This window comes from Carcharodon carcharias, chromosome 26 (genome assembly GCF_017639515.1).
Source record: "Carcharodon carcharias isolate sCarCar2 chromosome 26, sCarCar2.pri, whole genome shotgun sequence".
NCBI lineage: Eukaryota > Metazoa > Chordata > Chondrichthyes > Lamniformes > Lamnidae > Carcharodon > Carcharodon carcharias.
The window spans coordinates 31863818-31889597 of record NC_054492.1 but is presented as its reverse complement, the minus strand read 5'-3'; the positions used below and the strand labels follow the sequence as shown (position 1 = coordinate 31889597).

The window sequence follows — 25780 nt, the reverse complement described above, 5'->3', positions numbered from 1 at the left end:
TAAATGCTAATTTTCAATTATTTTGTTCAAGCTCCCAGGTTCATGAGATTGAGTTCCTCACATTTAAGTGACAGAAACAGAGAATCTTCCAGCATACGTTCCAACTAAACAGTTTTGCTTTTGTAAGTAGGTTCACATTGTACTTGCTGGTGATAATGTTCACTTGTTTTTCTGGAAGTCCCTCACAAGTTTTACTGATCAAACAAAATTACATTTCTTGAAATTTAAGTGCTTGTATATTTCAAGTTTCTTAAATTGTATCTGCTTTGCAAGGGGGCCTAATTCTGCATGAAGCAGGTTCCATCCTAACAGATGAAAGCCTGGCTCCTTGAAGGAACTTTCACTGCACTTTGCATGCAGGAGTCCAATCCCGTGGTTGTACCTTCAGGTTGGTCCTTCTCTCTTGTATCAAAGACAACAAAACGTTTGTGTTCCCATACTTATGTTAACGTTCTCAGAATGTGTCCAGATGTTGATGGCTTGTCCACCAGAATCTATTCACACAGCGATTGAATCCATCTGTGTAAGGTTGGCTTTTAACCTTTCATTTCTCCTATGATACCACAGCACTTGCCACAAAAGGCGAGTCTCCCTCCTCGCTTTGCCTTCTTGCTAGTTCTATGTTGTCAATTTGCACTCTCTGACATTGAGTTTCAATGCACCTTGGAGGTGCATATTTCTCAGTGTCTTGAACTCCAGTGGCATTGTGTGTGGAGTAGCCCGTGAGTTATACTCGTACGTCAGACTGTCGTAGTAGTGATACTTCACCGCATTTCCCTTCTGGTCCTTAGGGAAGGGCCAGAAGCCATAGAGGTGGATTTCGTCGCAGAACCGGGTGGCAAGAGTATACATCAAGAGGCCAGTGGTAGGACGTTTGATCAGGACCTTGTTGGTCAGCCAGTACCTGGGGAAAAGGAAATTAGTAACATTACCAATCCTCATTTGAGACTAAACCACAGTTACAGAAAGTAAATCATTAATATATATCAGAAAGAGCTGGGTCCTAACACCAACGCCTGGAGAACTCCACTATAGATCTTCCTCTAGTCCAAAAACAACCGTTCACCGCTATTGTTTATTTCCTGTCCCTCAGCCAATTCCATATCCTGTTGCTACTTCTCTTTTAATCCTTGAGGTCTAACTTTGCTCACAAGTCTGTTGTGAGGCACTTTATTAAATGCCTCATGCGCACCACATCAACAGCATTACTCTTATCAACCCTCTCTCTTACCTCATCAAAAATCTCAAGCTAGTTAGTTAAACATAATTTCCCCTTTACAAATCAGGGGACAGTGGCATTGTGATAATGTTACTGGACTAGTAATCCAGGTAACCAGGCTAATGAAATGGTAGAACGACATCTGGTGGAATATAACTTCAATTAATTAAAACCCATCTGGTTCACTTATGTCCTTTAGGGAAGGAAATCTGCTGTCCTTACCTGGCCTGGCCTACATGTGACTCCAGACCCACAGCAATATGGTTGACTCTTAACAACACTCTGAAATGTCCTCACCAGCTGCTCAGTTCAAGGGTAACTAAGGATGGACAATAAATATTGGCCTTTCCAGTGACGCCCACATCCCATGACAGAATTTTTAAAAATTCATGCTGGCCTTCCTTGGATAATTTGCATATGTCCAAGTGACTATTAATTTTCTCCTGAATTATTGTTTCTAAAAGCTTTCCGACTGACTACTGAGGTTAGCTGGCTGGCCTGCAGTTGCTGGGCTTAACTTTACATCCTTCTTGAACAAGGTTGTAACATTTGCAATTCTCCAGTTCTCTGGCAACACCCCTGAGTCTAGAGAGAATGGAAAAACTATGGCCAGTGCCATAATTCATTGGCAGTGAGTGCTTTGAGACGTCGTGAGGTCAGGAAAGGCACTAGATAAATACAAGACTTTCTTTCTACCCTATTCTCCATATGAAAAGTTCCTGTGTTCCTTTAATGTTCTTTAAGCAGTTTTGCCCCATTTCCCTTTGTGTTCTCCGTCCCAGTTCCAAGGCCCTTAATGAACTAGGCTGTAGTTTCCAAGCAGATTGATGTAACGATTAACATCATCCCTCTAAAGACAAACCCTCGAACTGTCATGGTTGATGTCTGACTCTTTCTTCTCTTTTTAGCCATCGCGATTCATAATAGACTTCTCTCCAAAGGCTTAAAACAGCAGGGTACAGTGAAAGACTTCCCACTGAGAGCATCAACACCTCTGGTACACAGCACTAACCTCTGCAACAATATGCAGTCAAATCTGAAATGTTATAGTTAAAACTGGACATTGATCTAGGTTGCTGGTGTTGCTGGCCTGGGTTGCTAGGCAACTGGATCTTAATGGGATCTGAAGAGCTTAAAAAAGCTGGTTACCTAGCAAATGCCAATGAATTTCTTTCAGCTTAGCTTTCTAGCCATTAACTTAGGGGGAAAAAAAGGTTATCTTTAAACAAACCCCAGCAGAGATAAATAGATGAGGCTAGAAGAGAGCAGAATGAGTAAATGGGGTTAAAATCAGGCAGGGAGTATAATGAGCAACTAATCTGAACCTCCCTGTTCCCTATGGGTTAGGTCAAAATTTCCCCTCACAAGGGAAGGCCTCTGTGATATCAAACTCAAAGATCAGATTTGTAAATTTGAAGCACTGAGGATTAGGAAGACCAGATGTCAGTCTTCAGCCAATTCGATTCACTCCACGTGATATCAAGAAACAACTGAAGGCTCTAGATACTGCAAAAGCTATGGGCCCTGACAATATTCCGTAAATTGTACTGAAGGCTTGTGCTCCAGAACTTGCTGCACCCCTAGCCAAGCTGTTCCAATGCAGTTACAATGCTGGCATCTATCTGGCTATGTGGAAAATTGCCCAGGTACGTCCTGTACACAAAAAGCAGGACAAATCCAATCTGACCAATTGCCGCCCCATCAGTCTACTCTCGATCATCAGTAAAGTGATGGAAAGCGAAATCAACAGTGCTATCAAGTGGCACTTGCCTAGCAATAATCTGCTCATTGACACCCAGTTTGGGTTCCACTAGGGCCACTCAGCTCCTGGCCTCATTACAGCCTTGGTTCAAACATGGACAAAAGAGCTGAACTCCTGAGGTGAGGTGAGAGTGACTGCCCTTGACATCAAGGCAGCATTTGAAAGAGTGTGGCATCAAGGAGCCCCAGCCAAACTGGAGTCAACGGGAATCGGGGGGGAAACTCTCCACTGGTTGGAGTCATACCTAGCACAAAGGAAGATGGTTGTGGTTATTGGAGATGAGTCATCTCAGCTCCAGGATATCACTGCAGGAGTTCCTCAGAGTAGTGTACTCAACCCAGCCATTTTCAACTGCTTCATCAATGACCTTCCTTCCATCATAAGGTCAGAAGTAGGGATGTTCACTGATGATTGCACAATGTTCAGCACCATTCACAGCTCCTCGGATACTGAAGCAGTCCATGTCCAAATGCAGCAAGACTTGGACAATATCCAAGTTTGGGCTGACAAGTGGCAAGTAACATTCACGCCATACAAGTGCCAGGCAATGAAATCCCCAACAAGAGAGAATCCAACCATCACCCCTTGATGTTCAATGGCATCACCATCACTGAATCCCCCAATGGTAACATCCTGTGGGTTACCATTGACCAGAAACTGAACTGGTCTAGTCACATAAATACTGTGGCTGCAAGAGCAGGTCAGAGGCTAGGAATCATGTGATGAGTAACTCACCTCCCGTCTCTCCAAAGCCTGTCCACCATCTACAAGGCACAAGTCAGGAGTGTGATGGAATATTCTCCACTTGCCTGGATGAGTGCAGCTCCCACAACACTCAAGAAGCTGGACACTGTCCAGGAAAATGCAGCCCGCTTAATTGGCACCACATCCACAAACATTCACTCCCTCCACCACCAATGCACAGTAGCAGCAGTGTGTACCATCTACAAGATGCACTACAGGAATTCACCAAGGCTCCTTCAACAGCACCTTCCAAACCCACAACCACTATCATCTAGAAGGACAAGGGCAGCAGATAGATGAGAACACCACCACCTGGCAGTTCCAATCCAAGTCACTCACCATCCTGACTTGGAAATATATCGCCGTTCCTTCACTGTCGCTGGGACAAAATCCTGGAACTCCCTTTCTAATAGCACTGTGGTTGTACCTACACCATATGGATGCCTCAAGAAGGCAGCTCATCACCACATTCTCAAGGGCAACTAATGATGGACAATAAATGCTGGCCCAGCCAGTGAAGCCCACATCCCAACAGTGATTGGCAAATGGGATTGGGGTGCACAGGATAGGGGCAGCAGAGGTTCAGATGAACTGAGTCAAAAGGCCAGCCAGAAGAGCATTGGAACAATCAAATCTGAACATGACAATGGCGTGAATGGTACTATGTAAAAAAGAAGTAGTTAATTGGGCTGTTAGTCCCTTTGGAACATCCTGTGATAGTGAAAAATGCAATATAAATGCAAATCGTTCTTCCTTCAATATACAGTCTTTCATTCTCAGCCTGTCAGTTGCTGTGGAGGTGGAGAAGCAGGGGGATTAGGGTGGCAATTCCAATGTATCTGGGGAGTTGAAGGCATGGCCAACAACAGTGGAATGAAAGATGGGGATGCACAGGGGGCCAGAATCAGAGAGACAGAGATTGGGGAGTGGGAATTGGGAGAGGTGTGAGGGGCAAGGATGGAAGGACTGAAACATATAGGAACATGGGGTATAGGGGTTAAGCCATTCAATCCTGTGAACCTGCTCCGCCATCCAATAAGATCATGGCTGATCTGATTGTGGTCTCAACTCCACTTTTCTGAGGAGGTCATAGAGTTGGCGAGGACTAAAGCAACGAAGCAATTTGAACACAAGATAAGAAACATGGGCCAGGATTTTACAGCCCCACCACGGCGTGTCTCTCCATCTCTGGCAGACGTGGTGGGCCATTTAAATCTCCATTCATTCTGGTGGGACCATAATATCCAGCCGGGCAGGAGGGGCCATAAAATCCTGGCCATGAGCTTGAACTGGTGAGGAGGAAAGAATAGTGCCGATGAGAAGGTGAGTTCCAGGCTGATCTGGAATGGAGATGGAGAAGTGTGCCATTGTGAAGTCAGGGGGCAGGATTTTGCCCTTGGCAGGGGTGCTTGGCGGGGGTGGTTGGACAGCCAATTGCTGCCCGCGATCGGCTTCATTTCAGGATTTCATGCGACCGGGCAAATTAAGGCAGCGGCAGCGCTGAGTGGCAGCGCTGAGCGCTGATGTGCGGGCGGTGGGGGGGAGAAGGGAGAGCCAGGCCTGGCGCCCAGTTCGCGCACGGAGCTGCCTCAGGAAGACTCTGTCACATGAGATGGGACATTTTAAAATTCCAAAATAAAGTTTTTATTTAACGCTTACTTGCTTCAGGAAACTTCATCCCGCTCGTGGATGAGGCTTCCTAAAAAATGTAAAGGCCTCTTGGCCTTTTTCCCTGCCAGCAACCATAAGTTTGGACAGACAGCGTAAATTTGGAACTCAAATGTTATCCCTTTGGAATGTGCCATCCACTGAGACTCAAAGCTATTGAAATGTGACACAAAGATCTTTGCCATGCTAGAGCAGGCCGATTATCAAAAGCTATTTTTCACAAAGAATTTTACTCCGATTCTCACTCTTTGCCAGCTGCTAGTTTCTCCAATGAATCGACAATGAGCCATTCATCCCAAATCACTGGAGCACAAATTGCTTAAGCGCCTCGATTTTTAACACCTTCACTTTAATCTCATTATCTCCCTCTGAGACTGTGACCTAATTAACTGACGGCAAGCTCTAGCTTGTTGCCAAGAGCATTGCGCGTGTGACAGAACCCAGGCAAGTCTGTCTGAGCAGATAGCATTTCCTCTGGGGGGCAATGACTTTACAATGGAAAAATCAAGCAAGCAGTTTGGAGGCTATGTCACACAACATACATGGGCTTCTTATCAGCAGAGCTGGAACTCACCCCCGTACAGCGTGTAGGAGCCTCAGCGATGGATAGGCTGTCTGTACATGGATTTTGTGTTTTATGATGAGCTTGTTCACCCATTCTACTCGCTCTTCTCCCCCTTTAGCCATAAATGCGGGAATCCAGAGAATTCCGCCGTCCAACATTTTTAGCCGGTGAAGCAACTTCTCCTTCCATGTCTCATTCTTCAAATCTTCGAACGCACGCTGCACCACTGAAGGGTTCATAGTCACTAAATTGGTCTTCAGACCAACATCTTGTGCATACTCTTCTACTGGGGCAAGATTGCATCTTAAAAGGAATTAAGTTGCAAATTAATCATTCATTATTTCCACAATAGAATATAATCTAGCCCTAGCATTGCACAGTAAGAATATAATAAAGAAAGGCTTTTGGTTCATCAAGCCCCTTCTCTCCACAAGTCATCTACAATCTATAGTGTCAGCTTGCCTTAGTCGATAACAATGAAGGTTCAAGCCCCAAGTCAGGATTCAAGCACATAATCTAAGTTGATGCTACTGAGGGAGTGCTGCTGTGTCAACGGTGCTATCCTTCAGATGAGATGTTTGATCAAAGCCCTATTTGACCGATTTAGCGAGCTTTTATATGTTATTATTTGAGGAAGAAGTGAAGTGCTCTCCTGGTGTCCTGGCCAAACTTTCTCAATCAATACCACCAAATATTAACTAGTCTTTATTCTCATTGTTTTTCTGGATTTGCTTGAGTGCACTTCAATGTCATTCATACTTTCAACTTTTTCCCTCTTTCCGCTTTTTACAAAACCACTTCTCCAAACACTTAGAGCCAGATGCCTTCCTGAGAAAGGCATCAGCAGTCCTGACTCTTGACTCTGGCCCACACCCTTTACTCCATTCAGTCCTGTAAACGGACTCAGTTCTCTTCCAGTTTCCAGTTGTGATGAAAGAGTCCACACCCCAAACCTTAATCTGCCTATTCTCTTTCAAGATGCTGAAGTGTTATTGTGTATTATTGTCATCTTTATTTATGTGGCAATAAACATGATGTCAGGGGTTGCTACAGTTCCCAACAGTTATTTGTCAACTCAGATCAACTTAAAGGGTGGTGTGTGTTTGGGGGGGTGGGGGTGGGGCGGGGGGAGGGGCATCAGGGCAAAAGCTGAGGACAGTCCTTGTTATCTATGGTTATCAATCTTCCAGGATGGACTTCGAGTCTCCAGGAATTTTAGATTAATCGCCAACCAACCCAGGAGTAAAATTACCAGGTCATTGAAAAGCATCTTTTCATTTTCTTTGATCATTTTCACTTACTAGTTAGAAAAAAAGCATAGATGAGGGGAAATGGCTGATTGACTGAGAGCCAAAAATCATCCAATCTGGCAACAAAGTATTTGGTGACTTCTGAATTGACATGGGAGGTGGGGAACTGTGAAGATACGTGCGTTGGGCAAACAATGGTGGAAGTCTGGGGGTGGAGGGGGTGCTAGAAGTGGGAGGTGATGTAATGAAACCTCCAGGAAAACATCCAACCAGAGCTGGCAACCATACTGTTTCCAAGTAATGCAGGTTTCGCACTTTTTTATCGCAGTGAGTATAAGTGAGAAGGTAAAATTCTCAAAGGAGCTGAAACAAAAGGAAACTCAGCCAACAATTCTCTACAGGTTGCCAGGAAAACAAAGCAGAGTCAATTGATGCTTCTGTTCCTCTCAGGGTGCAAATTAAAAAAAAATCTGGTGCACGGATATCTTTCTGAGGATGGGTGTCAACCAGAAATTATTGCATTTTGAAAACAGAGTCCCTCGAGCCTGCTCTACACAGGGCCAGAGCAAGAGTATGAGAAGCCCTAGTCGAACCTTCAGCCTTGTGCCCACCCTCCCCAACAATTAACTTTCGAAAATGAATACTGTGCATTAGTATGAATAAAACTTCTACATTTATAATTACAGATTTATTTTACATGTAAAAGGAGAATATTATAATAGATTGTACGTTCTCATTTTCACAGAATATGTACTTGAAGAAAATGCACATTATAACGTGTAATATGGCTCAAATGATGCAATACTATGTGTCCCCACAACAGTTACTAGATGATTTTATGCACAATTTACACGATCAATAATCATTTCGATGGAGTGGGCTAGATCAAATTATGTTCTTTGATATTATTTACTGGTTTGCTGTTTTGGAATAGTCATGTAACTTTGTATTACTGTCACATAAACAGAATGAGGAATATAATGGGACATTTTAGGAACGACTGCAATGTAAGTACATGGAAATCTATATTATGCCAGTATATGTGAAAGAATATCAAGAGATCTAGATCTTTCATTCTCACTGCTCAAGCCCCATTGTTTACCCATTGTTCACTTATGTAATTCCTTCAGTTTTTGCCACTGCGCACCCTCGCCCGACCTGCCCTCCCAAATTCTGCCACTCTAGACCACCGCCTAGTTTGCCAAGCAGTTGCCCCAGCCCTGGTTCTACCATCCTGTGAGATCATTGGCTGATCCAAACCTCAACTTCATTCAATCAAGCCAGAAAAAGAAAATGTTTGTGCGAGAGAGAAAAAAGAAAGAGAGCAAGAGAAAGAAAACATAACATATGTGTCTTTCACAGGATGTTGGAGGTACAGAACGGGTCAGACAGGATCTGAAAGAGGAAGGTAGGTCAGTGTTTTTGGTGGGACACTCTATAAGAATTGGCACAGTTCAGCCAATAACTGCATCCCTTGACAACCAAAACAGTCAGAAGACAAGATCAAGAACAACAGACAGGAGTCAAGAGTTCAGATACACCAACTACATGCATAAAAAGATGTTAATGAGTTTAATTGACTGCACAACTTGATCGAGTTTTTCGCGGAAGTGGCAAAGATGATCGACGATGGAAGGGCAGTGGATGTAATCTACATGGATTTCAGTAAGGCCTTTGACAAGGTCCCTCACGGCAGACTGGTACAGAAGGTAAAGTTGCATGGGATCAGAGGTGAGCTGGCAAGATGGATACAGAATTGGCTTGGTCATAGAAGACAGAGGATAGCAGTGGAAGGGTGCTTTCCTGAATGGAGAGCTGTTACTAGTGGAGTTCCACAGGGATCAGTGCTGGGACCTTTGCTGTTTGTAGTATACATAAATGATTTGGAGGAAAATGTAACTGGGCTAATTTGTAAGTTTGCAGACGACACTAAGGTTGGAGGAGTTGCTGATAGTGAAGAGGATTGTCAAAGGATACAACGGGATATAGATTGGTTGGAGACTTGGGCGGAGAAATGGCAGATGGCATTTAATCTGGACTAATGTGAGGTAATGCAATTTGGAAGGTCTAATACAGGCAGGAATTATACAGTAAATGGCAGAATCCTTAAGTGAATTGACAGGCAGAGGGATCTGGGTGTACAGGTCCACAGGTCACTGAGAGTGGTAACGCAGGTGGATAAGGTAGTCAGGAAGCCATATGGCACACTTGCCCCCATTGGCAGGGGTATTGAGTATAAAAGCTGAGAAGCCATGCTGCAGCTGTGTAGAACCATGGTTAGGCCACACTTGGAATATTGCGTGCAATTCTGATCGCCACATTACCAGAAGGATATGGAGGCGTTGGAGAGGGTGCAGAGGAGGTTTACCAGGATGCTGCCTGGTCTGGAGGTTATTAGCTATGAGGATAGGTTGGAGAAACTCAGATTGTTCTCACTAGAGCGACAGAGATTGAGGGGCGACTTGATAAAAGTTTACAAAATTATGAGTGGCATGGACAGAGTAGATAGTCAGAAGCTTTTCCCCAGGGTGGAAGAGTCAATTACTAGGGGACATAGATTTAAGGTGAGAGGAGAAAACTATAGAGGAGATGTGCGGGGCAAGTTTTTTACGCAGAGGGTAGTGAGTGTCTGGAATTCGCTGCAAGAGGAGGTGGTGGAAACAGGTACGATAGTGGTATTTAAGAGGCAGCTTGACAAGTACATGAAAAGAATGGGAATAGAGGGATACGGACCCCTGAAGTGCAAAATGTTTTAGTTGAAAGGCAATATGATTGGTGCAGGCTTGGAGGGTCGAAGGGCCTGTTCCTGTGCTGTACTTTTCTTTGTTCTTTGTTCTTTGTTCAAACAGAATTTAAGATGCAGGGAAGTGGTATGAAGGGTGGAATGGAAAAGATATTACAATCAGATTGCGAATGATAAATCCTTTCCCAGAGAGGCGACTTTATAACCAGAGCCACGAGCCCTTTTCCCTGAATTATATATTTCCTTGTTACTTGTTGAAGGTAAATGCAAAGTACTCTGATGAAGATTTGAATTCCCACAGAATCATGAGAACAATTTCTGTGTGATTAGCTGCTAACTCAATTAAACCTAATGATGGAAATTAATTCAATGCTGTCAGAATTCTGTAGCTCACACCCGTATAGATTTGAGAACAGATGATGTCCTCAAAGCATCCCTGCCAACTCATGGGAGACCCTGCCTTGTGACCGACCAAAATGAAGAAGGTTCACTCAGGAAGGCATCGAACACACTGAGAGACTTCGCTAGAACATGCAGAGGTGAAGTTGAGTCGTCAGAAGGAGCGCACAAACCTCCTAACAGCCCATCTACCCAACCCTTGAAGCACCATCTGCCCCGCATGTGGCAAAGTCTACACATTGGACTTATCAGCCATTTCAGAACCCAACCAACTAGAGTGGAAGCAAATCACCCCCAATGCTGAGAGACTGACTGAGAAGAAGAGATGAGATTTGAGAGTGGAACTGGGAGTGAAGAAACATGCATAGTAGTTGATGCATGCTGTTCTTTAATATTAAAGGGTGTGTTAAACCTGACTATAAAATGCCCAGGTGTCCCACGGAGTATGGAGAAGATTCTTCAAGATATTCAGCAAAGAGCCAAGGCTTGATATTGTTGATGTGAGTGCTTAGACAAGATGGGTGAAGTGTACAGGCTAAGATACTGTTATAGAGTTTTTACAGAACAGAAATAGGCCATTTGGTCCTAAAAGTCCATGCCAGATTTCTTGCTCTACATGAGCCTCCTCTCACCTTTCTTCATCTCACATATCCTTCTATTCTATATTCCTCATGTACTTATCTAGCTTTCCCTTGAATACACCTATGCTATTTGCCTGAACGATTTCTTATGGTAGCAAGTTCTACATTCTTGCCACTCTTTGTGTAAAGAAGTTTTTCCCGAATTCCCTATTGGATTTGTTAGTGTTATATTTCTTATATTTATGGCCCTTCATTCTGATTCTCCACAGCTAGCCCTTCCATAATCTTAAAGACCTCTATCAGGTCACCCTTCAGTCTTACCTTCTCTATGGAAAGAGCCCCAGCCTCTTCAATCTTCTCTGGCAAGTATAAGCACTCAGGTCAGTTATCATCTGAGTAAATCTTTTTTGCACCTTCTCCAGTGCGTTTTTATCCTATTATATGGAGACTATGCATGCTACTCCAAGAGTGGTCAAACCAAGTACAAGTACAAGTTTAACATAACTCCCTTGCTTTTCAATTCTATGCCACTAGAAATGAACCCAATGCTTCGTTTACAGTTTTTAAAAGGACTTATTAACCTGTGTCACTACCTTTAATAATTTGTGTATCTGCACTGTTACCTTAATACAAACTAAATTAAGACAGGGTCAAGATGGTATAACTGATATTTGATAAAATTACTCCCAAAGTTATTGGTACTGAATAATTCCACCTTTGATTACATTGTTAGCAGCTAGTTAAATAGAATAGCACAGCTTGCCAAAGGCAGCTTAAAATAGAGACTGGCTTATTTTAGAAATATTATCTTTTTAAAAATCTTTTTTAAGAGGGACCAGAAATTAGCATTTGGCAATGATTGATGACTTGTTACTTGACTGCAATTCCTCTCAAAGTAGTTGTGATTCAGGCTTGGATATTGAGCAATTAATTCAACCAAGGTGGCATTACTGCTAAGCAGGACCTTGTGCTCACTCAAATGTTTACACTTTTACACTCACAGGCTTTTGAATAGGGGTACTGAATAGCAAAAGGATCTGATTTGTTCCCCTCTTGATACCAATTGCTGGACCCCAAATGCCACCTCAGCTAAGATCAGTATGGATAAAGGATTAAACCAGGGACTTGCTCAGCACCGCACTGGATAATACATATACCAGCCAGTCCAAAGGAGAAGCTAACGTTTTCATGAACTGATGTGAAGGGAAGAGAAAATCGCAGCGTCCGACCCAAGGATGAATGTGGCTCAGTAAAACAATTGTGTGGTTATGTGTACCACAGTGAATGTTATATTATCCTATATTATTCTACTGGGTCAGGGCAGGAAGCAAATAAATGAATTTGCATTTCTACAGCCTTATGCAACATTCTCAGAATGTCTTAAAATATTAAATTACTTTTGAAAGGTCATCATTGTTGTTATACAGGCAAACACAGAAGCCAAATGCAGATTCTACAAACTGAAAATAGAATGTATTTTGGTAATGTCAACTGAAGGAGGAATGTTGGCCAGGACAGCAAATTAACTCCGTTTTTTTTATAAATAGTGCCACAGAATCTTTAAAATCCACCAAAATCAACCTGAACTCCTTACCTAACGGCACTGCAGATGTACCTGCAGCACATTGGCTGCCATATTTCAAGAAGAAGGCAGATCACCACCATCTTTTCAAGGGTAATTAGGGAGGGGCATTAAATGTTGGCCTTGCCAGCGATGCCCACATCCTGAAGAATGATGAAGAAAAAAAACCAAAGAGTCTGAAATCTTCCCTAAGGGGCAGCACTTTAAACAGTCCAGCACTCCCTCAGTACTGCTCCTGACCAGGGCTTGAACCCACAAGTTTGTGATTCAGAAGTGAGAAAGACTTCACGGAACCAAGCAAAGATTCCCCTCAAAGGATTCCAAATACCTTCTTTCACAGCTTTAATACAATTAAAACTATCAAAATTGATGTGCTCTTTTTTGTGATTTTCCTATCGTATTGCCCTTTAGATGCACACCAGTCTTCTAGGCATTACCTTATCACAAACTCGTGAGTGTCAATCTCTTGCCCACAGCCACTGTTGAGCAGAATCCCAGAATTTCCTACAATTGCACACTGTTTGAAATGCTTATTTTTCATTGGCGATGTCCTTGGTAACAGCTCATACAGGCTACGGGATATATTCAGGGTCCTGTCCCTGTCAAATATATAATGAATAATATCCCCTGCCTTCAGTCTGCCCTTTAGGACCGAAATGTCCTTCTCTGCATCCAGAAACTTTAGTATGTCTTTCCTAGGAGTGGAAAAGAGAACAAAGAACATTTTAAATGATGGGAAGACAAAGGTTTATATGATGCTGCATCCATAACACAACTGCCAGCAACAGCCCCAACCTCAACAGCAGTGGCTTCATCATAAACTCATACATAGCAAATGGAGGCCATTCAGCCCCTCATGACTGTGCCAGCTCTTTGAAAGAGCTATCTAATTAGTTCCACTCCCCTACTGTTTGCCCATAGCCCTGGAATGTTTTCATTTTCAAGCATATATCCAATTCCCTTTTAAATATGCAGGGGATAGCATCATATATACACATGAAACAATCTGTTAATATTCATGAGGCAATGTTGTGATATACCAGACAGCATCATAACATACATGAGGCATCAGCCTGGTACATATTAAGCAGCATGTAACATGCATGGTAGTGTATTATAATATACAAGACAGAATTGTAACATAGATGAGGTAACACTGAAACAAAGAAAGTCTCACTGTAACATATGTGAGGCAGCATTTTATTGTACAAGCCCCAGCACAATGAGACACAAGGCTGTAATATACAAGAAGGGGATCTGTAACACATGTGACACAGTGTCTTAACATACAGGAGGAAGTAACTTAATGAACATGCAGCATCACTATTGCCTCTGATGGATGGAGTACAAGCTTAAGCGTTAATTAACCACTGTGGTCATAAACAGCTTCAACAGATGGCACTAAAAGCCACAGAGTCCCTTTCTTGCCCTTATTGGGTATGTCCTGTGCTCTCATTCCAGCTGTGTGGGCAAACATCGCAGGTCCCACCCTACCCTGTCAACCACTACCCCGCGCTCCCCATCCCCCCCCCCCCCCCCCAAATCACCACAGAGGGAAGGTCTAGATTTGGATAGATACATCAAAAAGGTAAAAAAAATTGCAAAACTTCAGTGGAAATGCAGGGGAGTGGGTAGCTGTTTCAAAGAAACAAAACGTGAAAGGACAACATTTAGGCAATTTGTGTGGTTGCTTTTGTGTCAATGCCCTGAAAACAGTGTCATAAATGTAAATGTAGTACCAGCAGCCACAACGAGCAGAATTATTACACCTTGATTAGCTCCACTCGCTAACATCCCTGGTCTCAAATATCTCTGCAATCCAATATTCCCACTCCCAATTCCCCTTTCCTCAAACTTTCAAATTAATTTTGTTTGGGAGTTCAGATTCAGTTTCGCTCAAATTCAATGGAGTGATTTTTATTCACACCCTGGATTCTTGATCCCACAGGTAGTTATTATCTGGGCATTCACTTCCTGGTAAACTTTACTGTCCATGGAGCTTTCAAGAAAGATTTGCATTTATATAGTGCTTTTCATGGCCTGAGGGCATTCCAAAGCACTTTACAGTCAATTAAGTCATTTTGAAGTGTAGTCACTGTTTTATTTTTAGCTTCAGGCTCTGGCTGTAGGATTCACATTGTCAAGACCCTTTTCAAGAACACTTAATTTGTGAAATGGAAGAACATGTCCTTATCTGTACACTCTGGGACTTTCCACTAGGTAATCTAAATAAAAGTACCATCCTGGGTACAGGGTCTCTGGGTTATTTGCCAGTTTCTGTTATCCACCAGAGGTCCCTCTTACAGCAGACAGTGGAGATCCTGCAGTATAAATCATAGAAATTACAGAACAGACAAGGCACAGAGTACAAAAGCAAGAACCCTGGGCACAACACTTTAGGAAGGATGTCAAGGCCTTTGTGACGTAAATAGGTAATTGGCATGAAAACCAAAGGGAATGAGAGGAATATATTGTTACACAGTGAGTTATGATGACCTGGAATGTGTTGCCTGAAAGAGTGGTAGAAGCAGATTCAGTGCTAAATTTCAAAAGGGAATTGGATAGATACACCGAAAAGGAAAAATTTGCAGGACTCCAGTGAAAGTGCAGGGGAGTGGGACTAATTGTTGGCTGTTTCAAAGAGCCAGCACAAACATGATGAGCTAAATACTATCCTTCAGGGCTGCACAATTCTAAGAATCTAAGGAGACTCTTTACCCAGAGTGCTATTTTTTTTCAATTGAAGAACCATTCTAATCCTATTTGCATCCTCTTTCTATAAAGGCTTTTATATTCTTCCTTTTCAAATATTTATCCAGTTCCCTTATGAATTGGGTTATTGTCTCTGATTCAATGAAGCAGTATTCCATGTTCTGACAATATTTAATGGAAATAATAATTCTTCCAACTTTCCCTTTCATTCTTTCAGTGCTAATCCTGAATCTGATTCCCTTGTTATTGAGTATCCAACCAGTGGAAATAACATTAGTACTAGCACTAAGGAACAATAATCTTTCACCATCAGCTTTCTCAAACCTTTTCAGAATTTTGAAAACCTTCCTCACTCTTATCCTTCCGCTTGTGTAAAGGCCTAAAATGGCTTCATTCACAACTCTAATCCCACGTTCCTTGTATTATCCTAGTGAATTCTCACTGTCTTCCTTCCATGGCTCTAATATCCTTTCTATAATGGGATGTTCAATACTATACACAATACTATACTCCAAACATCACCAAAATCTATTGCCCAAATTCAACATAATCTCCTTGCTTCTATAATCAGTGCCCGGGTTTTTTAAAACTAATAATCACATTTGTCCTATTTATAGCCTCTCATTCCTGCACTGCCCTCTTTATAGATCTTATTATCTGCATCCCTAAACATCTCTGTTCCTCCATTCATTAAGAATCTTGGTATTTAGGGTATCCTTCCTTCATTTTTCTGTTTCCATAAATTCTTAATATTTTGCTGCAATAATCTGCATCCACCACCTATTTGCCTATTCTGCTTACCTGTTTGTGTTGTCCTGCAATCTGTATTTGCCATGCCTCTAACTTGGTAAGAATAGCAATCCTCATTAGCATCCCTTTTTGTGTCTACATATAAATTATTTATACAAAGAGGAAATGAAAGCGGTCCCAAGATAGAATCTTGGGACATAACGTTCCGAGTCCTGCCAATTTTAGAAACATCAATTACATTCTCTTTGGGCACCATCTTTCTGTTCAGCCTTGCTGAAGTTAAGGTTCAGTCAGCATTACAACCTCATGTCACTCCATTCCAATTAATGGCTCCAATTCCTCAAATTTATTTCTGATACATTGCACATTTGCATATACACACTGCAACCCTGTCACATTGTACGTCCCACCACCCCCTTCCTTTCAATTTATTTTATTCTTTCTTCCTCCTTAACCTCTGGCTATCTGGCATAAGATGTACTCCTCCTGAAGCCTATTATTTCAGATTTCTGTGGAACTTTGCTACACTGTACCCATCCCCCATTTGCTGAAAGTTTTCCTCTCCCCAGCCTTGCCAATTTAAGTGTTCCCCCCATGAGAATGAGCCAGTTGGGATCTGGGTTCAGCTGTGCCAATGATTCTTGACTGGTGCATCCTTTGCATAGTGTGTTAGGAGCAACAATTAGTGTTGTAATGCTGCAGCCAGGTCCTTGCCAGCAATCTGTGAGTACTGGCACTCTGCCTGTCCTGATTCCTTAGACCATTAATTGAGATCACAGTGTCAGTGCCCCTCCATTAAGGGTAAACACAACTCAGGCCTAATGAACAGAAATCTGAAATGAATTAAATATTTGAACCTGGAGTCACTTTATGTTCTGTTCATGCTCCATTTTCACACAGCATGACTCATAACTCAATTCAGTGGGTGAAAAGGAATGTAAGGCCTTTTGACAGTGGGAGATGAATACAAGCACTATAACAAGCCTACACAGAAACACACCTACAGACATACGCCCAAACAGCAACAACAACTAGTATTTATATAGCATCTTTAATGCACTAACATATCCCAAGGCACCTCACAGGAGTATAGTCAAACAAAATTTGACACTGAGCCACGTAAGGACATTTGAGCAGGTCTTGGTTAAAAAGATAACTTCCGCAAGGAGCACCATAAACTAGGAGAGAAAGACAGAGAGATCGAGGGAGGGAATTCCAGAAATGAGGTCCAAAACAACTGAAGGCATGGCTGCCAAAGGAGGGGAAATCAAGGGTGCACAAGAGGCCAAAGTTGGGGGAGCACAAGATTCTTGGAATGGTTGTAGAGCCAGAGGACAATACAGGGTTAGGAATGGGAGAGGCCGTAGGCAGATTTGAACAAGGATAAGAATTTTAAATTTGTGTTTCAAGAATCAGGAAAATTGACCTAGTGCAGGAAGTGCAACAGTATGATGACCTTTGGCCTGGAAGCAGTACAGTAAGGAAAATTTGTAATTTCTTTAAAAGGTCTGTGGAATCTGTTATTAAGAATATTTGAAAGGCCTTTAATAGTTTGCATCAATTGTAATTTTTTTGGATAATAAGAAATACTGGTCCGTGAGACCATATCCCTTGATCTGAAATCAATACCAATAAGAATAAAGTTAATAATGAAGCCCTGCGGCTGGCAGACAAAAAGGAGAGCTGCAGTCCCAAAGGAGTGCTACAAGCAGACAAGCTGGAGGGTGAAAGCAATCCATGCAAAGATGCAGATGCAAAAAGAATTCAGACAGAGACAGAAAGAGGAACATAGAGAATTCTTGTGAGGAGAAGAAGCAAAACACGCTCAGGGGGAAGTCAGCTTTTATAATTGGCAGAAAAGAGACAGGAGCTCTTGGAGGCACTGTGCGAGCTGCCTAAGAAGGTCTAAAATCTGGAAAGCTGTGTGAATAGCTTGGGGATGCTAAAGAGCTGGGTGTTTTCTCAGGAATGGCCACAAACCAGAATTTTACTGGTTGGTCAGTTGAAAAGGAATTCTGGAAAGCTACACCCTCAGGACTGATGTGACCTGAGGGAGAGAGGGTTCGTAGAAGCGTGCCTTGCTGATCATAATTGTACACATGAAACTCAAAGGTGAAAGCTGTTGTCAGAAAGAACTCCTACCTACCCTATGTGAATAAAAAACAGTACATTGTAGAACTGTGTAGCTACGTAGTGTCACATTTGTCCGGGGAGTGATGAGAATACTTGCGATTATGTTAGACATATCTTTGATACATCAACTATTCAAAGTGAAATTTACCTTTTTTATTTGAAATATCATTTGCCTGCTAATTCACACATAATTTGTGTTTGTTCTAATTCATGTTCAAGGAAAAGCTACAAAAATTGAATCATGTTAGTAATTTCTTCATGGGGGCGGTGGTTCATTCAATAAGTTTTGTTATTTTGGTTTACGGCTCCCTATGGAGATCGTAACAAAGGTAATTTCTGATTTTTTGGGTGGTGAAGTTGATGGCCCACTAGAAAGAAATACTTGCATTTCTATAGCACCTTTCATGACCTTAGGACTTCCCAAAGCACTTTAAAACCAATAAAATATTCCTCAAGTGTAGTAACTGTTGTAATGTAGGAACGCTACTGCCAAGTGCACACAGCAAGCTCCCACCAAAAAAACAATGAGATAATGACCAAATAATCTGTTTCAGTGATGTTGGTTGAGGGATAAGTAAAGGCTGGAAGGAACTCCCTCCTGCTCTTCAACAAATAGTGGCCGTGGGATCCTCTACATCCACCAGAAAGGGCAGGCAGGGCCTCGGTTTAATGTCTCATCTAAAAGAGGGCACTTCTGCCTTTGCAACAGTTCCTCTGGTGCTGCACTGGAGTGCCAACCTGGATGGCACCATCAGATTAAAAGCAAAATACTGAGAATGCTGGAAATCGGAAATAAAAACTGAAAGTGCTGGAAATGCTCAGCATCTGTAAAGGGAGAAATAGAGTTAATGGAGTTTGATTCGACACGTTAACTCTTGTTTCTCCTCTCCACAGATGCTGTCAGACCTGCTGAGTATTTCCAGCGTTTTGTTTTTATCACACCATAAGATGACCTGGTCATTGCCTCATTGCTGTATGTGGAATCTTGCCTTGCATAAGTTATCTGCCACAATTTCTGCATTAGACCAGTGACTACACATCAAAGGTATTTCAATGATTGTAAAGTGCTTTGGGATGTCCTGATATCATGAAAGGGGCAATAGAAATATGAGGTCTATTATGTTTCCTTTGTTACGAGTTGAAGTAGAGCACTTGGCGGATTATTGGGGGGGGGGTGGTGGGGGTGACCAATTGCTGTGGAACTGAGCCCTTGCTCAAGCCTCAGTGCAGTTCAGAGAGGGGGAGGCATCAAGAAAAAAAATTCTGAACCCAAACTTCAACCATTTAATTTGCTTTGTGAGATCTAGTGTTTAAACTTGGCAAGTTCAAAAGGATCCTCTGTTGTGAATAGCAGAACATTACCTTATCCTTGCAGTTAGCGTAGTATTAAGCTTCCATTCTGGTATGTCAAGAGGTCTTGCCTGTGGTTGGACACTCTCCCTCCTCTCAGTCCTCTCTTGAGGCACAGCAGATGAGGCATTTGTGATCCTTTCTTCCCTGGACAATGACAAGCATTGACTTCAAAGTGCTGTACACTGTGACTGAACAAACACACACAGACACACACACACACACACACACACACACACATTTCAAACAGGATAATTCAACAATTAAGAAATATAAATATAACTGGGACTGAGCTGCCCGAGCTTTGTGGACTGAATTACCAGTATTGGTGGGGGGGGGGTGGGGGGTGGTGGTGGGGGGGGTTGTAAATTGGATCATCCTGCCCTGCATAACAACAATCACTCAAAAATAAAATATATTGCCTGGAAGATGCTGAGAATTTTCAATAATGCAATAAGGTGATATCTAAAGATTGTAAGTGAAGTAAATCAGGCCAAATTTCTTTATTCAGTACGTGGAACTCGCAACCACATTAATTAGTTGAGGTGAATGGCATAGATGTATTTAAGGAAGAAGGAGGAAGCTTGTGTGCAGCATAAACGCTGGGCAGAATGTTCTGTTTCTCTGCTCTAGACTCGGTCGCACTGATGTAATATGGATGTAAATGAAAGTATATTTTTCTTTTAATGGAACTCAGATAGTTGGAGGAGAGAAGATTTACATAAAGACAAAATGTAAATAACATTGCATTACTGACATATTTGTGAACACTCCTACAAAGAGGCAAGCTGATTGATGGGTGTGGGAGGCCTACCTTTTGGGGATGTGGCATCAATTCGTGCTGCTTGTAGCTCGTGGTTTGATTCCCAGCAAGGTGTTGCTGGTTCACATTGTGTACGGACCTGTCACAGTGCTGCGTACTTCTGAGAGGCAGACCCTGTTAGGGTGCTCTGCTGTGCACTAACACTGTTGGGAATAATTTATTGTTCAATGAACTGCCTGAAGCCTCTCACACCTCTGAAACCTGCTCTGCTCCCCATGAACTGCTCATGGGCAATTCCCCTTGGCTTGTACAGGGAAGAATATGATACTTTTGCAGCATAACTTTACATCTTGAGACTGTGATGAAGTAATTTCAGAAATCGAAGGGTCGGCAGGGTTGTGGGGGTGGGGTGGGTGGGGGGAGCGAGGGGTGAATTTTGATTATAGTGTCAATGAGGCCTTTGGCACACATGCCCCGTGTTGACATGGAACCTGATCCATTTAAGTATATGGGCATCATGTTAGTGGGCAGCCAGCACTGATGGACAGTACAGTTATGAGGGATGGATATTGCAGGAGAACATGAATTCTCAGTGAAGCCAAGTTGGGTCGGAAAAGTGCGGGGAAGGGAAAGTGAAGGACCAGCTGGAGGCGGGAAGACTTGTTTCCCTTTTGTGGAGCAAGCTTGCAGCCGTTCCTTTAAGAATGGACCGTTTGGCTGCCCAATGTTCAGTCATACTGCATGCTCCATCCAGTGGAAGACCAAAGTAGCACCAGAGGCTTAAATGTATCTTAGGAGCTGGATTTAATTATTTCAGTTTGGCTCCTGCTTCTTTTAGCTGAGATCACTGATTTGAGGAAGGTCAGGCTTCAGGCACGAAATTAGAACAAAAGTCATTTCAAAATGAAACAAATTGATCCATTGCTGCTCATTTGAGCCAAAGGAAAAAGCAGGTGGAAATTGTCTCCTTCGCTTTTCTCCTCCTGGTGTTGATTTTATCTGGTGTCCTAGGTTTTGGTTGCCCTCCAGTACCTACCCAGGTGACAATTCTTTATGCATGAGCCCAGTCAGGGAGGGCTAGAAGGATATTCAACCACAGGTGGCATCACAGATGAGCTAGATTCTGTTCTCACTTAATGTCCACACTTATGTGTAGCACAGACACACAACATTTCCATCCATCAGGATCATTGGGCAGCAGTTAGAAGTGTGAAACTTTATGAAATTTTGGCCCTCCCCTATGCCAAAAGCCACTTCCTACATGCAAGTAATCCCAACCAAGCTGCATTCAGGACACTGACCATGACCCTTGCATCCCAGCCTCTGGAATTCTGACTGGAATTTAATGTCCCTGGTATCACGTGTGTAAAGTTACTGTTTAAAGTTTAACCAATATTTTGACCGACTTCAAACATCACCTGATGTAAGCTGAGTGTGTGAGCGGGTTCGAGCTCTGATTGGGACAAGGGTTGCTGAGGTGCGCTGAAGCAGATCTCCAGGAAACCACAGCTGCAGGTCAGCCCCAGCTCTCAGCAGTAGCATCAGACCAAGCAAAGGAGGGGGCACTTGCTGTGGCCCTTTGTTGTCAGTGGGGCCAGACTCTTTAACCAGAAATAGACTGCTATTTAAAGCAAGCCTGAGGTGCAACTCCATTGAATAAATGGACTCAGCAGCTGGGGACAATCTCAGCTGTCGAGCCTTGTATTTTCCGACGACAACTTTGAAAATGACACCTCGGTCACTGCTGCTTCTGGTGCCAGTTCCATTCTGCAGTTTGTTTTCTCCTTTCCTTTTTCTCCCCTATGCTCCTTGGGTTTCTGACTCTTGCTGGGAAATTCTGACTCTTGTACCTCATTCAAGTGGCCATTTATAAGAACAAGGAAGATAAGAAATAAGAGCAAGAATAGGTCTCTCAGGCCTGCTCCACCATTCAATAAGATCACGGTTAATTTGATGTTGGCCCCAATTCCAGTTTCCTGCCTATTCCCCACAACCCTTTCACTCCCCTTTGGTTAAAAATCTGTCTATCTCAGCCTTGAAATATAATCAATGACTCAGCCCCCATTGAACTCTTGGGTACAGAGTTGCCAAAGGTTCATGAACCTTTGAAAGAAGGAACTGTTCCTCACCTCGGTCTCAAATGGGAGACCATTTATTATTAAAAAGATGCCACCTAGTTCTGGATTCCACATAAGGGGAAATATCCTCACAGCATCTACCCTGTTTGTACTCCCCAAGGGGAGCGTTGCAACTGGGCCTGTTCCTGCCTTAACACAAAGCATATATTCCCTAGTTGGGGTCGCTGAATTATGATGCAGAGAAGCAATCCTGGCTGATTGTTGGGGGCTTTTTGCTGACCCCTCATGCAGGGATACTGCACCTAATTGTGGCATCTCTATTGCTGCTCTGGCTGAGATGGGCTAATTCAGAGTAGGGACTGTGGTGTGAACCTGGGACCTTTCAAAATCCTGGGGGTTACCAATGACCAGAGACAGAACTCTACCGGCTATATAAATACTGTGGCTACAAGAGCAGGTCAAAGGCTGGGAATACTGCGGCGAGTAACTCACCTCCTGACTCCCCAAAACCTGTCCGCCATCTACAAGGCACAAGTCAGGAGTCTGATAGAATACTCTCCACTTGCCTGGGTGAGTGTAGCTCCAACAACACTCAAGAAGCTTGACACCATCCACAACAAAGCAGCCTGCTTGATTGGCACCCCATCCACAAACATTCACTCCCTCCACCACTGACGCACAATGGCAGCAGTGTGTACCATCTACAAGATGCACTGCAGTAACTAATCAAAGCTCCTTCGACAGCACCTTCCAAACCCACGACCTCTAACACCTAGAATGACAAGGGCAGCAGATGCATTGGAACACCACCAACTTCAATTTCCCCTCCAAGCCACACACCATCCTGATTTGGAATTATATCACCGTTCCTTCACTGTCGCTGGATCAAAATCCTGGAACTTCCTCCCTAACAGCACTGCGGGTGTGGCTACATCACATGGGCTGCAGCAGTTGAGGAAGGCAAATCACTATCACCTTCTCAAGGGCAATTAGGGATGGGCTACAAATGTTGGCCTAGCCAGTGATGACTACATTCCATGAATTAATTTTTAAAAACTGGTCAATGTAGCTCAGTCCCACATCAGGCAGTGCATTCCCCCATTAGGCTCATAGTTCTGATGCTCACAACTGAATACGCACATCAGAGGGTAACTATATTGGCCCCATTGCTCCATTTTAATCTTTAGCATCAGAGCTTACATTCTGGATGTTCAGGTTTTCATTGCATTGTACATTACAGAAGGACATGAAATCCAACAGCAGGACTGCCTCGTGTTGCTACCCAATTCTTCCTGAAGAAGTGTGTGCTGGACTGGCTTTATTCGCTCCAGCAGCTGGGAGCTTGTGCGCAGAATAATTATTCATTCCAACACTTGTACAGGATATTGGCTGAATCTTGAGGCATGTGGGTCCCTGTTTTAAACTTGAATCTGTGCCATTTCTACCAACAGGAGAGGAAAAGTGAGCAGTGGTGAGTCAACTATTTTACACAGAAGCTGGTGAAGGAGGAAGTGGATGCAGATTGCATTGGTAAATTCAAGAGGGAACTGGATCGATAATTTGGCAGAGGGACTGAGTAGCCTATGGGACATTTTGAACTTTGGAACTGTCCAGATGGGCTGCCTTGTTGTGCAGTAACCTCCTTCCTGCAACTGGCACATTATTCTGTTCCTAACAATGGGGGTATGACACAAGACATCTCCCACCCTCACAACCGGTGCTGCAATTGTAGTAACGGCTGAACATCCATATGCAGCATGGTTGCAATTTTTCTTTTCTGCCCCTGAAGATTGGAAAGGCCTGTACTGGACAGAGCTTGCTACAAATCATTCAGAACAGCAGCAACTTGTCCATCTCAAGCTGCATCACGCGTTGAGTCCCAACATCTTAATGGAGAGGCAGCAGAGAAGGAAAGAAAAGGAAGCAAATCCTGCACTCTGGGTCCCACTACCTTGTGGGACATCCTACCCCATGTGCCGAAAGGCATGTGGGGTCAAGAGTCAGACTGTTCAGTCACACGAAGACCTATGACAGACCCTGAGCAAAAGTCATCCTTGAATCGAGGAACAGCCGATGATGATAATGTGCAATGATGTAAAATACAAACAGCCATGGAATTCACAACACATATTAGTGATAGGCTTTGCAGAGACACAAAAACTTGTGATCAAATCAAAAAGGAATGTTTTGTGTGTGAGCAAGCTGGAGGCAGACTGACAAGAAGCTGTTCACAGATTGGAAGTCAATGTAAATAGGGTGATGATCCTGCAAATTCAACCAGTTGGATATCAGCTGAAAAACTGCCATTTAAATGGTCTACCGTTTGGAACCTGAGAAATTCAAGATATGGATATTCATAAGAGCAAAAGAAAACTTGCATTTATATATCACTTTTCACAATCTCAGAATGTCCCAAATTGGTGTATTTTTAAGTGAAGTCACTATTTCAATATAGGAAATACAGCAACCTATTTGAGCACAGCAATATCCCAGTAACAATTCTGTGTTAATGCCCGGATAAACTGTTTTCAGGTGCTGGTTAAAGAATAAATAATGTCCAGGACACGAGGGAACATTCCCCTGCTCTTTAGAATCCCTGAGAGCTTCTGTCAAAACATCAACCTGAAACGTTAACTCTGTTTCTCTCTCCATTGATATGCCAGAACCGCTGAGTATTTCCAGCATTTTCTGTTTTCATTTAGGTAAACTCTGGCTCCTTTGCTTTGTCTTATCCATTGGAGCTGCTGACTGGATAATTCATATGTTGTGGGAATTACGACCTACCCTTTCACCTTTGATCCTCAGCAGACGGTCTATTATTTGCATGTTTGGAGCCTCTGTTCATGGCTTTCTTGGTTTTGTGATGTCGAACAAGTTGTGATTGTTGTGTTCCTCCTCCTTCCCTTGCTATACATCAATGAAAAAGCCCGGGAACGTCATTGAGAAGCAGGGGCCCATGACAATAGAATTATTGGCCCTATATTTCAGTTATTTATTTACTTGTGGCGAAATGCCTGATTCAGACTTCACAACTGCCCTGTGATGTTTTTGAATTTGGAAAGTTATATGTGAGAAGATCACAGGAATAGACCCAGGGCCATCACTCTGTGGCATTGTACATACAAGCCATTACCCTGATGTAAGGTTGCAAACTTCCCTAAAAGGTTACTAATCCCAGTGTCTTGACTAAAAAGTACAGAAAGAGGATATGCTCCCTACTTACATACCGACAACGTTTGTTCTGTACAGCATCCTTGGCTGACTTCATAGCCCTCCTTCCTTCTGAAAATCTGTGGGGACAAAAGAACATATATTCACAGCTCACATAGTCTCACTCAATAATTTGACTGGGAGGTGAAAGAAAACATTCTGTGTGATCCTTCAGCTCTGATTTTTTTTTCCCCTTTATTCTTTCATGGGATGTGGGCATCAATGGCAAGGCTAGCATTGGTTGCCCATCCCTAATTGTCCTTGAACTGAA

At 43.0% G+C, this 25780-nt stretch overlaps 1 protein-coding gene across 1 annotated transcript; it reads right to left on the bottom strand.

The window, feature by feature from the left end:
• Positions 1-618: 618 nt before the first annotated feature.
• On the bottom strand, positions 619-25580 carry st8sia2 (ST8 alpha-N-acetyl-neuraminide alpha-2,8-sialyltransferase 2). Its single transcript, XM_041175191.1, has 5 exons — positions 25527-25580; positions 19471-19605; positions 12951-13208; positions 5968-6261; positions 619-904 (listed from the first exon to the last, which is right to left on the bottom strand). Exons 1-5 carry the CDS (start codon positions 25565-25567, stop codon positions 619-621), a joined length of 1014 nt encoding a protein of 337 aa, XP_041031125.1. The 5' UTR covers positions 25568-25580.
• Between the last annotated feature and the right edge of the window lie 200 nt (positions 25581-25780).